Source organism: Gymnodraco acuticeps, unplaced genomic scaffold, assembly GCF_902827175.1.
Source record: "Gymnodraco acuticeps unplaced genomic scaffold, fGymAcu1.1, whole genome shotgun sequence".
Classification (NCBI taxonomy): Eukaryota; Metazoa; Chordata; class Actinopteri; order Perciformes; family Bathydraconidae; genus Gymnodraco; species Gymnodraco acuticeps.
This window is the reverse complement of record NW_022989974.1, coordinates 2184605-2199901: the sequence shown is the minus strand read 5'-3', so window position 1 is coordinate 2199901 and position 15297 is coordinate 2184605. Positions and strand designations below refer to the sequence as shown.

The 15297-nt window shown below is 39.6% G+C and overlaps 1 protein-coding gene across 2 annotated transcripts; it reads left to right on the top strand.

Moving 5' to 3' along the window:
* Positions 1-88: 88 nt before the first annotated feature.
* zgc:113278 (uncharacterized protein LOC541528 homolog) lies at positions 89-8579 on the top strand. 2 transcript variants are annotated; one of them, XM_034211142.1, is made up of 11 exons: positions 89-472; positions 1307-1367; positions 1508-1626; positions 2292-2408; positions 2490-2548; positions 2960-3035; positions 3671-3741; positions 4271-4375; positions 4475-4618; positions 4741-4901; positions 5067-8579. In XM_034211142.1, exons 1-11 carry the CDS (start codon positions 353-355, stop codon positions 5138-5140), a joined length of 1107 nt encoding a protein of 368 aa, XP_034067033.1. In that variant the 5' UTR covers positions 89-352; the 3' UTR covers positions 5141-8579. The 2 variants fall into 2 exon arrangements, with proteins under 2 accessions (XP_034067033.1, XP_034067032.1); XM_034211141.1 differs by having other exon boundaries at positions 2960-3044.
* The last annotated feature ends 6718 nt before the right edge of the window (positions 8580-15297 follow it).

Genomic DNA, 15297 nt, shown 5'->3' with positions numbered 1-15297 from the left:
TACAATTCTATATAGAAATTTGAGTGCCTGAATGCACCACGGGCCTGGGTTCTCCTTCTACGTCAATGCTACTGGGCGGTTCATGAATGGGGTTCTGAAGTGGGAGGACCCGTCATCTGATTTTACCAGGCAGAGGGAAAGTGGGTGTTGTGCTGTAGTGTTTAGTTTGGTGCGATGCATCTTCATGACTGTTTTTAAAAGCAGCGTTTCACTGTGTGTCCGGACTACAGCGACCAGCAAACAGCCGTCCGTTGGGACCGTTGAGGCCGCCAACAGCAGCAGTGCAGCGGGAGGGGGAACTAGCGCAGCCTGAAGCCCGGAGCCAGAGCAGGGAGAGCCGCATCGGTGAGCCATGGGGTTCCGCAAGAAGAACAAGAGTCCCCCGGTGCTGAGCCACGAGTTTGTGATCCAGAATCACGCCGACATGGTGTCGTGTTTGGCCATGATTATCCTCCTCGGCCTGATGTTCGAGGTACTGTGTGCTTGGACAGGACCTGTGGTTAGCAGAGTGATGTTAGCGGCTGCTGCTATCGTTAGCTGACATGACAGCAGCACTACAGGGACAGGGGGGCGATAGTGTGTCTCTCTCCTTCCCTTCTCATGTGTCTCACTGATTGCCAAAGAAGATGGCGAGGAGGCCCACTGGCACAGCTAACAGGTCATTTTACCAGGCTAATGCATTGCCGATGGAAATCAATACATGTATCTGGCCTTTGGCAACAACATAGCCAGGCTAAATATCTGCCTACATGCTACACATTTAACTACCAGCAATTTTTGACAGATTGGATAGATAAAGTATAGCTAACTTTAAATGGAACAATACACTGACCTGTCCACACTACACACCCAAAGAAATATTGTTTAAATTGATCAGATTTACTCATTGTCAATATTTATCTGTAAGATAATGCTGGGTTATAAAGCTTGGTATACATTATCAATACCATTACTGATGGTTAGAGGTATTTTAACAATGAAAGTGACTTTACAAAATACCTAATGTTGCTAGAGCCCCTGGATGTTCCCAGATCCCATTTATGGTTATCATTGAATTCAGGATGTTGCACTATCACCACAGTCCTTACTAATCTAAATCTGTATGTGCATGAATTTATGATTATGTGCACATGTTGAAGAAAGTGATCACACCTAAGAGTAGTGTTCCCAAACAGGTAAGAGTTATTTCCCATGTTTATTTCAGTGTGAGTTAACTAACCAAAGGCTTGGATTTCTTTGTATGAAACATTTTCGTGATCAGAGAGAAACTCTTTGATCTGATCCTGTTTCTTTCTTTGTGTCACAGGTCACAGCCAAGTTCGCCATCATGTTCATCACAGTCCAGTACAATGTAACACAAGTTCTTGGTGAGCTCAATTTAACAGTACTAGTACTCATTTCAGCTTTTTTAAGATCACTGAAATTGAACTGCATTTTCCTGCAAAAAAATTCTGAAAAAATGCTCAGCTTGTTTAGGCATTAACTTTGTGTTTCTCTTTTGTTTCAGATGAGAAAAGTGATCCAGTGAACCTGTATCAGTACGGCCCTAAAGATGTGGCCACTGTGTTTTTCTATTTGCTTATTGCAGTCATCCTTCATGCCTTGATACAAGAATATATTCTGGACGTGAGTACATCAATATCCAAACTCCACAGCCATAATATTGGCTCACATTGTTTTTTATTGTTCGCACACAGCTACCTATTATTTTGATCTTTTTACCTTTGAGTATTAACATGCCATGAGGGAAGCAAACTGTGCCGAAGGATCACTCTGCCGCTTTGTTCTCAGCCTGCACACTGTCAGATGTATTGGTCTAGTTTTTCATTTGAAACACATCAAATAACGCTCGTGTGTTTGCTCTGTTCTGATCCATGACTAAGGCTTGTATAGACGTTTTTAAGTTATCACATCCAATACGTCTAGCTGCATGCGGAATAAACAATAATAACTGAAAAGATGATGTCTTTTATCTTTGATGTCAGTTCCTAGTGGTTATCATTATTATTTGACTTGATGAAGGTTTTGCTTGCTGAAATATTCCTCTTCTTCATTGATGTTAATTATATTCATGTTGAAGCACGACAGCTGTAACTCAGTAACAGGCAGTTATATAAGCTTAAACCCTTTTTCCAATTGTGGAATGTAATGTACCAATATCTTTGTTTTGAAATGAGATATGACTAACTAAAAGAGTGATGCACCCTTCAAAGATAGAAAAGGAAGAATCAAATGTCCCCAACGTGATTAATCTATGTGTTCACCTTGTGTAATATGTTGTTCATTTTCAGAAAATGAACAGGAGGTTGCATTTGTCAAAAACCAAACACAGCAAGTTCAACGAGTCTGGACAGTTGGCAGCGTTCTACCTGTTCTCCTTCATCTGGGGCTGCAGCATCCTAACAGCGGTACGGCGGTCAGGAGTCAAAGAAACACTCTGTCCCAGCATGCATTAGGCTGTATCTGATGTCCTGTCTCTTCTCCCACAGGAGGACTTTGCAACAAATCCTACATTCTTATGGGAGGGGTACCCACACACTCACATGGTGTAAGTACACACTGACACATTATCCAATTATAAAGGAGTTCTACTGAGGAAGTTTTTCCATTTAGAAGTATTTTGAGCCCTTATCTTTAAATATATTATACACTTGTATTGTTTCACTTGTTTTGAATTAGATGGTAATGGAATTGATCTAAAAAACAACTTCCTGTTTTTTTCTTCTAACTTTCATATCACATTCTGAAAGTCATAGATGTTGTTTGATATGCCATTTGTTGCACCTCTCGCTGGGTTAACCCTAACCCTTTAATAGAAGTTACAGAACATTGCACCATGCACCATGCACAGCATTATCTATTGTTCTATTATCTATTGTTCATTAATATGATATGAACTTCTGTCCAAGACGAAATAACACCCAGACTCTCTCCTCTGAACAACCTGTCCTCTGTCTAGTTTTCAGGTCAAGTTCTTCTACATTTGCCAAATTGCCTATTGGCTCCATGCACTTCCTGAACTATACTTTCAAAAAGTACGGAAGGTAAGACTTGTTTAAGAAAAGGTTTTACTTGAAAGCAACTTATTTAAGTACATCAGCAGTCTTGTTTTTGCGGTGTAGCCTTTTTACAGATGAATTGGTGAAGACATTTTGTGTAATGGCTCTGCAGTTGTTTATACCTCAGTCAGTTATTGTCCCCTCTAACCGCTGCTAATCCCTGCTGGCGTTTTCATGTGCCTCCATGAAGAATCAGCTGACAACTCTGCAGATGTGCAGTTTGTAAGAGCCAGGAATACCTTTAAAAAAAACAACACTTTTGTTGCAGAACCTATACTCAAGCTGTAAATGTTTTTTGTTTGAATAAGCATGCAGAAGCTGGCAAAGAAGCTTTTTCTACTCTATTGTTGTTGTTGTTGTTAGGGATATGTGTGTATGGGCATAATTTTAGAGCCAAGTAAATGTTAAGGCATAAATTGCATAGAAGATGTATCATATAGTGTAAAAACAGGGGTGTTAATTAGCGTTGTTTGTGTTAAGATCAATCGCTAAACATTAAATAAAACTATTACATACAATATTTTGTGATCCTTTAAACCAAGCTGTGCTCTGAGGTTACTGATGCTGCTGCTGTTACTAACTTCTGTCTCTCCTTTGTTTTATTTCCATAGGAGGACATCCCCCGCCAGCTCTATTACATCTGCCTTTACGTTGTCCACATCACTGGTGCCTACGTCTTAAAGTGAGTGAAATAATTAAATGTTCGCATGGCTTCCACTGAGAATTAAATAAGGAAGCATATCCTAGTTATATCTCGCATACATATTTGAAACCAGTGTGTGATAAAACTTTGTTAATTTTTGCTATTGCAGGAAAGTGTATAAAAAGAATACACAAGTTATTGTTAGTTTTTTTAGACTCGGGTTGCTCAGTATTAGACTTCTTTATTGTTTTCACACAACACCATGAACCTAATCTTTAAACGTAAGGCCAGGTCTAGGCCAAGGCTGACTCCATATGGGAAATTAAACCATGTGGTGTCGCACTGTGTTTTCAGCCTTATCTGTAAGAAGAGTATGTTTAAAGTTTAGTATCTATATCTGATAATGTTCAGTGTTGTCTTCTCTCTTTGTTCTATCTGTAAGAAGAGTATGTTTAAAGTTTAGTATCTATATCTGATAATGTTCAGTGTTGTCTTCTCTCTTTGTTCATGCGCTGAGGTCTTTGTTGATTCTGTGTCTTCATCCCTCTCTCCTCTTCCCCTGTGTTAGCCTCCACAGACTGGGCCTGGTGTTGCTGGTCCCTCACTACCTGGTGGAGCTCCTGTTCCACGCTTCCCGCCTCTTCTACTTCAGTGATGAGAACAAGCAGAAGGGGTACTGCTTTCATTCATCTTACAATCAAGCTGTCATTTTTTGAAATTAGCAAATTCCACCTTACTGATTTCAACAACCTCTTGTCTTTTTTCTTCTCAGTTTCACCCTGTGGGCGCTACTCTTTGTGATTGCCCGCCTCCTCACCCTCACTCTTTCAGTTCTGACGTTTGGCTTTGGGCTGCCCCGTACAGAAAACCAGGGCTTTTCTCTAGCAGAAGGCAACTTCAATGTGCTCACCATAAGGCAAGTGCAGATGACAGGAAGACGTTTTAATATGTCGTACCTAGCAAACTAAAACATTTTGTTTCTGTTCACAATTGAAATAACTTTTGTAGTTCTTAAAATGCATCTTACCCTCCCACCAGGATGACTTGTCTGGCTGCTATCTGCCTGACACAGGCTTGGATGATGTGGAAATTCATCAACTTCCAGTTGAAAAAGTGGAGGGAGCACAGCCAGAACCAGGCGTCAAAGAAGAAGGCAGTTAGCCCAAAGAGCAAGCCTCAAAAAAGGGAGCCTACAAGGGGTGAGTATTCACAAACTTAAGCATCCTTTCAGTAAACCAAATAAATCAAATGCAATACTCTGTTTTTTGTCTCGTTTCAGATTGTTTCTTTAATATTTTCATTATTGAACATATACATCTGAAATGGCTTTCATCAGGAATGATTCTAGTCCCTTGTCTTGTCAGGAGGTGCTGCCAATGGAGTTTTGAAGTCTGAGGATAAAACGTCGCCACGGGCAAGAAAAGCCAAAGCTTCATAGAGCTGGAAGAATTGGAGAAAAAAGACAAACTGAGTGAGGGAGATCTGACAATATGAAATAATGTCTCTATACAACTTCTAATTTTGTCTACTTCTCTCCTAAACAAATGTTTAAGCGCACTAAGAAACCTTATCATACAACTGTCCTTTTGGGGTTTGGAAAAGTTCAGTGTTACTGTCTGCTAGAAACGTTTATTATTAATGTGGGCTTTCTGCAGATGGGACATTGGCAGGACAGTGCTGGGTTTGATGCTTTAAGAGGAAAGATTTCAAAGTGTCCTTTTGTGTAAAAGTAGTACTTTTAAGCTGAGTCGCTCTCCACTAAATTCACATTGAATCAGTTAAAGTCAAGTAACTCAAGAAGTTTAAAGACATTTTAACTTCAGGTCAACAAAGTGATAATGTAAGGATTTACAGTACGGGGTGTCATTTTCAAGTTTGGACCTTATTCAGTTAAACTTAAAAAACAGGCCACTAGCTCTAGTCCCAAAATATATCCATAATTTCTCTGTAAGACAGCACTCTGATATTCTGTTGTCAGGAAAATCTGCTAAATAAGTTGCTCCAGCAGAATACTTAGGTATTTTGCATAGTTGCAGCCACAAAACTGAAGCTTGTACTTAACTCTCTGATCATTTACTGACATTATTTGACAGCTTCTGCCTTTGAAATCCAACATGTTACGAGGTGGAGGTACTGTATTTTCGTTTGCTTTTATCGCTAGCCTGGTAATCAGCTTGTCCCTGTTCCAGGGGCTCCTCCAGGTTTGGTGACTTACCAACAGGAAGCTGCAGTGTCATCTGTGATGCTGTACTGTATGCATACAGTTCAATCTTTATAATGGCATGATTGGAAACTTGAGCAAGAAACCGAGGCTGTGATTCAGTCCTTTATATGGTAATGTCAATGCATGACAGTTTAAGGCTAAAGACTTTATGGCTAGTTCCTACCTGTGCTGTTGAGTTTGCATCTCTCTCACACACAAACACACACACACAAGCATTCAGTGGCCTTTTAACAACTGCTGCAAGAGGTCTTAGTCATTTATTTTTGCCATACACGACAAATAGTTATTATTTAATATGCTTTGACAAGCTATAACCAGCAGACACGGCGGTACATAGCAACTGTGTTTAGTTAATCCAAACAATACAATCTTTCTTCAAGTGTCCTTATACTGTCAGTGGTTTATCACTCGTTCCGCTTGTGTTGCGTTCTGTTTGCCTTCTTTGTTCGCTTTTTTATTCTCGGGTATCAGGGGACACGCTATCCACCACTTAAGTTTAAGTTACATCCCATGGTGCATTGGGAGGTGTGTGTGTGCCTGTGCACTTACTCGTGTGTATGTGTGTACAGTATTGTTTTGCCTACTGTGTAGCCTATGTGATTTAACCGGGCGTGAAAGTGAATCATGATGATCATGATGGCGGTGATGACAACCAGGTTTATTGCTTGTCTCGTAAAATAATTATTGCCTGTGTGCAGTGCATGACATGTAACAATCCGTTGATTGACTCCTGCCCTGTGTTGTATTTCTCAATCATTTCCTTAAGTTCACTTTTGTTGGTCTCAGTCTCCAACACGCTTCTGTGTGTGAACTGCTGAGTTGTGGATTAGGGCTGCACAGTATAGGGAAAATAGGTGATATGCGATGACGTTGAATATCGCGGTCACAATACTAACAATGAATAAACAGATACTAAGGTATACTGTAAAAAATGTATTTTAAATTATTTAAATTAACAATATGAAAGAACATTTTATCTATATCAATAGAAACACAAAAGGAACAAATAAAAAATCCCTTTTTATTGTGTAATTTCTACTGATACTCTTTTAACTCACTCATAAATTCCCTTGCAGTCTTTTGCGAGAAAGTCTGAATTGCTATTAAAAAGAATCAATATATTGTTCAGCCCTATTGTGGACTGATGTATTTCCTATAGGTTATGGGTTACTAAATGCTTATGTGTTTAATGTGTCTGCCCCTCAGATACCCTTTTCCTGTGTGAGAGAGATTCTGTGTTTACCGTTTGCCAAATGTGGCATGTTCTGTCCGTCCGGCTTCACCTTTTCAATGATCCTGACATTGCTATTGAGCTCACGTATTGTACTGTTGGACCTGAAGTCCTGCTCTACTGCTAAACCACTGTGCGTGTGAAGCTCTGTGCAGCAAAGACTGCTACCTGTCTGCGGACAGTTGGAGTTTGGAGTCTTAGTCCAGAGCAGGGATGCGATTAAAATGCGATCCATTTTTGCGCGCTTTATCGATCGTTACCGGGACTTTGACAGTCTTTAAAGCCCTTTGTCTTGGTACGGCGGTGTCATAGGAGGAAAGGCGTAGCAGAGGACTTATGTACCAGCCTGTTATTAAACTGTCTCAGATGTAAAAGATAAAAAACTGACTAAACCCTACACTGTACTAAAATATGTCAGATTTTTAAGCTATTTTTATAGAGGGGGAAACTGTTGAAATTCACTGTTGTTCAGTACACACGTGTGAATATTTGTTTTGCATCCATATTGATATGAATTGTTTTTTATATAAGAATGAAGCTTGCTGAACTGTTAGCGTGGATATACGTTGTGGTATGACTGTAAACATTTATTTAGCCTACAGGTTTATTTAACTTCATGGCCTTATTAGAGCAAAGTGAACTCAATTGTATAACAGTGCTCAGTTAACAATATGCTGCAGGTGTACTCTGCAGATTTCACATGTATTATGATCGTGAAGTACACCACACACAGTTTAAATATATCATCAGCGGAGCAAATGGTCAGTTTGTTCGTTCCAGTTTGTGACAGGTATTTTTCAATGCTTGTGATAACAGGCCCGGATGCAGAATGGACATTTTGCAGAGTGAACACATCTGTAAATGTGTCTTGCTCAACAGATGTCACACTGTACAACAATCAGCAGACATATAGGCTCTGAAACAGGAGCCGCTCTGCAGTTCATGCCCCCATGCCTGTATAATCTCACAGGAATGCACTTTTTTGCATAATATGCATTATGTCAGAGCACCATAACACTGCTCACTTTGGCTGTTTCTGCATTTATTATCGATGAATTACAAATTACAGTTGCTCTATTTCTAATTGTGCATTTTGTAAAAACGATAAAAGGCTGCAACGATTTAACACTACGAGCAACCTCTAGGTGGCAACAATCTTTAACGCATTTGACCACTTAAGAAAAAAAAGGCCTGCACAGCAGAGACACCAATGTATTGTGTTTTATTGATTAATTATGCACCTTTATTTTAATTTCCTGCTTGATTATTGATGTTGCGATATATTTCCTTTTCAAATATGTTGTCCCTGAACTGCTCTGATGGTATATATTTATGCAACTTCTCGTGAGTTCTGATCATGTTTTTCTCTGTTACTATTTTTTTATTTCATGTTTGAATAAATATTTTATTCATTACACAAAACTGTTGAACATATTTGTTAACTACTAAGTGCTGCCTACATGTTGAGCACTTGAACTGTGTCCATGAAAATTCCTTGTATTAAAAAATTGCATGCGAAAAAAACAATGTTAAGTACACAATGAACACTGTAGATAATTATCCACTTCATAAGGTCATTTACAAAGCAGAGATGTGCATTAGATATTGTTTTTTGAGGCTTTCCTCTCACTTGTTCATTACACCTTTTCTCATATTTCACCTAATTATTTATTTGAGAGACAAACTAGATTTAAAAAAATGTAATTTAAGGGGACGTGAGAAAATATTAGCCAAATCCTACTTCTTTGCTACTTACCACCAGGGGGCAATGCTGAGCTTTTTGCCTGAGGGACCGAAGCAGTCTGCAGCAGGTCTGCAGAAGCATAGCTGCATACGGACCATAGAGATACGGACCTGCATTAATAAATCACTAGTCGGAGTAAGAAAGACAGACATTATGTCTTATCACTTGGTATGAAGCTCAACACTCTTAAACAGATTTAAGTATGCAGTCAACCTACAGAATGAAGCTACTGATGTTTTGCATTATGTGTTTCCTAATATGTGAGTGAATTTCAGATGGGAGAGACCTATGCCTCAACTCCACTGTGCAATTTGACTAGAAGGGCACTGTAAACATGACAACGGCGTCCATGGATGGTGAGGTATGAGCACAACACGAGGAGAGACACCTGCAGCTCACTGCTAATGTGTTGTGTGGTTTCAGAGTAATGGGTTTTCTCTGGGCAATCAGACAGCATGATGGATCAGTGGGAGCCAGAGAGGCAGGCTAAGGCTCTGCAGGGTCAGCACAAGGACAGGGGTTCACACACACGCTCTCCATCACACACACACACACACACACACACACACACACACACACACACACTCTGATGGCTGTACTTCAACCCAAACATACATGACCTGAACCCTCTAGTGTGCTTCGAAAGCAAACTTGCAGAAAGAGTCCAACAGCAGGGACCTGCTAAAGCGAGGGGGGAAAAAAATCATTATTCAACTCTTTATTTCTTTTAACTCTTAATTCCTCCCCTTCATCCAATGAGGATAAATCTTTCGCTGAATCGTCAGTATTATGTGCAATTTCCATATAAATTAGCTTCATTAAAAGGAGAGTACTTTCTTATTTAACGAAGCTCATTTGAAATTCTGTATTTAATAAGACATGCAATCCCAGACTTGCAGACTAATAGCCAACAATTAGCAGGACTGGAGCATGTGTGTGCGTGTGCCTTTGTGTTAGTACATGTGTGTCCGTGTAATCTTTTGGACGTATTGCTGTCCCTCAGTGTTATTGTCATTCATTGTCTCAGATGAGCAAATTGGGCAGCAGCTGCTCGACCAGCCAGGTTTACTTACAGGGACCCATAATGCTCGGTGGAGATTTCTAAGACGTTAGTGACCTTACGTCTTTTTGTGAGCGAACAGACGAGAGGGGAGTGTGCGATGTGAGCAATAGAGCAGGTGTGGACCAATGAAGGACTGAGGGTGGAAACATCTGGAGGGATCACAGGCATGGGAATGAAAAGCAGACGGAGGGCGTGAAGATAAAATGGTAAAGGAAGTGAGAGGAAAAGAGCCAGACGGAGAGCAATGTGGAGCTTTGATTTACAGTAGAACGAAGCAGAGTAATGGAGGGAAGTGTGCGAGTGTTGTGAAAAGGAGACCAGTGCCCTATCAGTGTCCGTCAGAGCCAGCAAAGACACGTTTGAACAGACGTCTGATTTAAAGGGGAAAGGTTAAAAAAGGGACAACAGGGAAATAAATGGGAGAGATAAAAGGATTGGATGGGAGGAACAAGAGATAAAGGAAAATCTATAATTTGATAATATTAGGTATATTTTCATCCTGCATCACGACTCATTTAATGGCTTTTCCCCTTCACCACTCAATATTCTCTCTATCTAAGCTTTCTATCACTTAGTGTGTTTATGATTATGTCTGTGTGATGGGGAACAACATCAGTTTAGAACAAATTCCTATTAAAACTTAGTGAAATACTTATAGATTGGACATTGAAGGAAAGATGAGAAGCAGAATGACAATAAGAGACGACAATAAAAACTGAGGGTGAAGTGAAATAAAATTGATTTGACCTCAAAGTGTTAAAGCCACTCACACAATTCATGTCAATGCAACTGTTGGGATAAGTGACCTTTCTGGCATTTACTCACAACTTTGGTGAACTTGACCAAAGACTCTCATTAACCCTTCCATGTTGAAATGGCGTGCAATCCTTAGAATAAAATACCATTGAGGAGTAAAGTAAGAAAATGTAAAGATGCCATTCTGATTGGCTAAGCTAGTTTCTGGCTGGTTTGTTAGCTCTCAACTTGACCCCTACACTAATTCATTAAGTAGTTTTAGCAAGGCCAATTTTCGTGAAGACATGCAGATGAAGTTTACATTACTTTCTAGTGTGACTCCACTCTTTGTAATGTCTCCAGAGAAGTCCATTATCTTCCTTATAGGTCTCCAGACGTAGAAACATATTGAAGACATCAAAGGCCAACACATGTCTTTCTAAAATAACAGATCCTGCCAGAGCTGCTGGGGGGAAATTATGAGATCACATGTTGAACTGAGTGCACACCAGATCGGGATGTTGTGCTTAAGACCTTTTTCAAGCTTCCAAATGTGTTCCAGTGTGCTTTTCTAAACTGGATTGATTACAGCTCTGTGCTCACTCAATCATTTTGAAATTAATAAAATGCCCTACATTGTGACGATACGTTTTTCAACAAGCAAGGTTTGCCCTAACCAAAACAAGACACTGTGCAACATGTTGCAGTGTGAGCTAGTGAAGACCTCCGCCATGGAGTCGGCACGTGTCACTTTAGCCTCAGGCGTTCACATTGAGCAACACAGAAATCAACAAAAATGTGTAGAGAATATGACTTATGTTTGTCCTCTAGACACTGTGGAATGTTTCTGTGTTCATGTGGCTGTGCACCAACAAGCTGTGCATCTGGAACAGCCTCTTTACACACCTACACGCATGTGCATGCACACACACATGGCCCAGCCTGTAAGTGGGACATCTGACAGCACTAGCAGGATCACGTGTGTTTATACAGTCTCATCTGTTCCTCCGTTGCCTCAACTCTCTTGGTAACACTCAGTCTGTGCACTCTTCCACAGTGACGGTAAACACACAGTGCCAGGCTCCATCTTCTCCCTCTTCTCACTCATTTCCTCCTCCACCTTTTTGAGGGTTTTGTTTTCCCAAACAGCAACTTTATCGTCCCTTCAGGCTTTCCACTCAGTGATTCTACAACTGCTCCCGTTTTTTGCTTTATCTGTTCAATCATGTTGTATTGATTTTGCATTGGATGATGGTGAGGTAGGTTTCACAAACAGAAATGGAGGCAGAAGGTAGCTAAATAAGGAAGAAGCATATGGTGGATTCGAAAAACTAATTGTTTCCCACAGCTCCAGTTTTAGCTTTCCTCCTTTTTCCTCAATCCATCTAAATATCTACCCTTTTGGGTAAAATGATACATTATATATCCATGCAAATGCTAATGACCCAACATGGAAGTGTGTGTTCAAGGTCACCTCTTCCTCACCCCAGCTTGAGACCCAAAATGTGCTGGTGATGGTGGGAACTAGTATTAAGAAAATATATCATATGGAAGCATTCGAGTGTACAGTACATGTATCCACTTGTCATTATTCATAGTGTGTACATTCACATATACGGTACACACAGATAGGGATGCAACTAACAAATGTTTCAATTATACACTTATCTAGTTATTTTAAGACAAAGCTGGCACTAGGGAATATTTGGGAATATTGCAGTATGTTTTTATTTCGATTAATGATCTTTGTTTAATTCTCTGAAATTATTTTATCAACTGATCCTCTCAGCTCTATCCTACATCCATTTTCTGCATATGGGTTGCCTCCTTTCTCTCCTCATGTCTCAAATCTGTGTGCATGTGTGTGCGTGCATGTGTATGTGTGCTGTTTCACTACCCTCCTGAAGCCTCGTTCCTACCTGTTTGGAATTTTAAGAAGCTTCCCTCTTCCTCTCACCTTCCCACAACTCTCTCTGCAGTCCCCTAAATTCTGTCTCAACAATAAATTGCATGCTGGTAAATAAAACCAGATCATCTTCTGGCCACACTATTAACAACCATAACAGATTGATATTAAGCAGTAAGAGTGCTTTGTTGTATCTTTAAGCATTACGGTCAAGTACAATTGTAAAGTGAGTTTGATGCTGGTTAGGTGACTGTAGGATTTGGGTGTGTGTGCCTGTGTTTCTTCACATTACATTTCATTTTCTGCCATTTCCTCTTTTCTTTTAGCCTCAGGCCACACTATGGAATTTTCCAAATAATGGACAATAAGTACCATAATAATGTGGATTTAAATAGAGTGGAACTGCAACCTAAAGCTAGCTGGGTATATCAAAACAATTTTCCACTGTTTGACTTAAAAGGGTTTCACCCCAAAATGCAATCATTGCAAAGCCATTTAAGAAAAATGCTTGCAGATATTGTTAAAAGCTGTTAATATTTAAAAACAATATATTCAGATGCTATTATTTGTAAGCAAAGGCCTGAAGGAATTATTTGTCAGATAGTATGTTGTAAGTATAATAACAATAACCAAAGAATAACTGATGTTACAGGAGCATGCCGGTGGTTTATGCTTTAACCATTAAAACAAATAGTTATTAGTATAATAGTATAAAATAGTATTTTTTCCAAGGTTTAGAAGCCAATTAAGCCAATGTATAGATACATAACAAAATAAATTATCGGTATAGAAAATTGCAGCTAATGTTGAAGGAAACCTATACTTACATAAACGTTACATTAACGCACAGTTACTCAGGATGTTGTTCTTAAGACTTTTTGCATGTATTTTTCAAAGACCTTTTATAGTGTGGTTAGTCATGCTGCCTATAACTGAACCATAACATGACACTGTGCAGCATGTTGCAGTCTGAGTTAGAGAAGGCTTTCGCTATGGAGTCGGCACGTGTCACTTTAGCCTCAGGCATTCACATTGAGCAAGTAATCACCCAACTTTCATACAGTCCTTGTACTTTTCAATCATACGATCCTCTATGCTGTAGTCTTATGCACATTCCTCTGTCAAAATGTGTTAATTCCTGCATTACATAGATTACAATGTACATATTTCTAATATTTTTTCATATTTCTTTTGTACATTTTTCCATTTTTTATTATGTTTCTTTGCTGAACAATTCTCTTGTATGTTCCTCAGTGTGTCAATGTATTACAGAAAAGTGCACAGGCTTGATCTGATGTTTTGTGAAAATGAGCAGCTGTCTTCTTGGTGCATGACATGCACAAAAGTTTTACATTGTGAAAAAACTTTTCAAGTAATGTTATTTCACACAACCTCTGTCTTTTCTCAGAAATATTAGTTACTTTAATTTGAAGGATCTTACTATTGAGACAATTTGCTTTCCAAGAGCATTAACATTTCTCTCTGAATAATATTCTAATCACATTTTCTTCTCCTTAGCGCGTCTCTTAGTTTTGCCTGATGAATTATCTTTGACCCATGAGGCTAATTGCCATAAGCCTTCTCTGCAAACCCTATTTCAACATCTTCGTACTCTCCGTAGTCTCTTACATTACACTCCCCGTGTTGTACACCTCCCTCCATGTCTTTCCATGTCAAACTGTTAAAAATGTACCTTATTTTCACTCCCTCCATGTTCCTTTAAGCTACAACACTTCCTCTCCTTCATCACACTGACAACTCTTGTTTCTTCTCTCTCCTTTTCATACTTTATGTTTCTTTAACACCTATGTGTTTTTCCAGCTACCCTTCTCTTCAGGCAATAGGCACCATTTATCATTATCTGTGATCTTGTCTCTGCGTCGTCTGAAACTGCCTTAGACTAAACTCGACTATCTCATCATCTTGTCTCACTTCTCTCTCACCTTCCTGTTCTCATCTTCTTTCATTCCCACTGTCACTGACACAACAGGAGTGTGTGTGTGTGTGTGGGTGTGCGCGCTCCTGTCCGCCACCCATCACCATAGAGACGGATTTTTGGTGCTATCATTCCTTGCCTTGTATGTCTTGGCAGCAGTCGGGGCGCTGTGCCGACGTGTCCCAGTTCATAGGCCACCCGGCGCAGACGTCACTGCTCCACACTGACCCTGCCAGCTCACATATGGAGCACACATATGGGCCTCATCTATAAGAGATAGGCGGCCTGAAGAGCCACAGTCCCTCCAGTCAAACAAACCCAGTTCACACAAAGCTGGCTACTGTGAAAAAAAGGCCTGTAGTATGTAAAGGGACATTTTAGCATTCATGAAGATGGAAAACCTGATATTTGACAGAAAAATTATGAACATAATATTGTGAAATTTCCCCCAATTTCTTTGACTATAGCGCTACAATCAAGATTTGTAATTGTATTCACATGTCATATTAACTGGTTATTGTTATTTGTATTGAGAATTCTGTTATTAAGTGAATCAGCTGAAGACCAACATATGATGTCTCTTACTGTTGACATAACATTGGTCACACGTCCACATCATCTGCATAATCCATAACATTAAAATAAATATTTTTTCAAACAAAAATGCTTTTTTCAGCCTCTCAAATATTGAGGTTTCCTGCCTCTGTTTTATATATATATATCATATTAACCTGAATATTTGTGGGTTACTTGGAC

Coding starts and splice junctions, on each gene's coding strand:
- zgc:113278 (XM_034211141.1), top strand. CDS start 353: ATGGGGTTCCGCAAGAAGAACAAGAGTCCCCCGGTGCTGAGCCACGAG. Junction 2,549..2,959: donor TACCCACACACTCACATGGT/GTAAGTACACAC, acceptor TCCTCTGTCTAG/TTTTCAGGTCAAGTTCTTCT. Junction 3,742..4,270: donor ACTGGTGCCTACGTCTTAAA/GTGAGTGAAATA, acceptor CCCCTGTGTTAG/CCTCCACAGACTGGGCCTGG.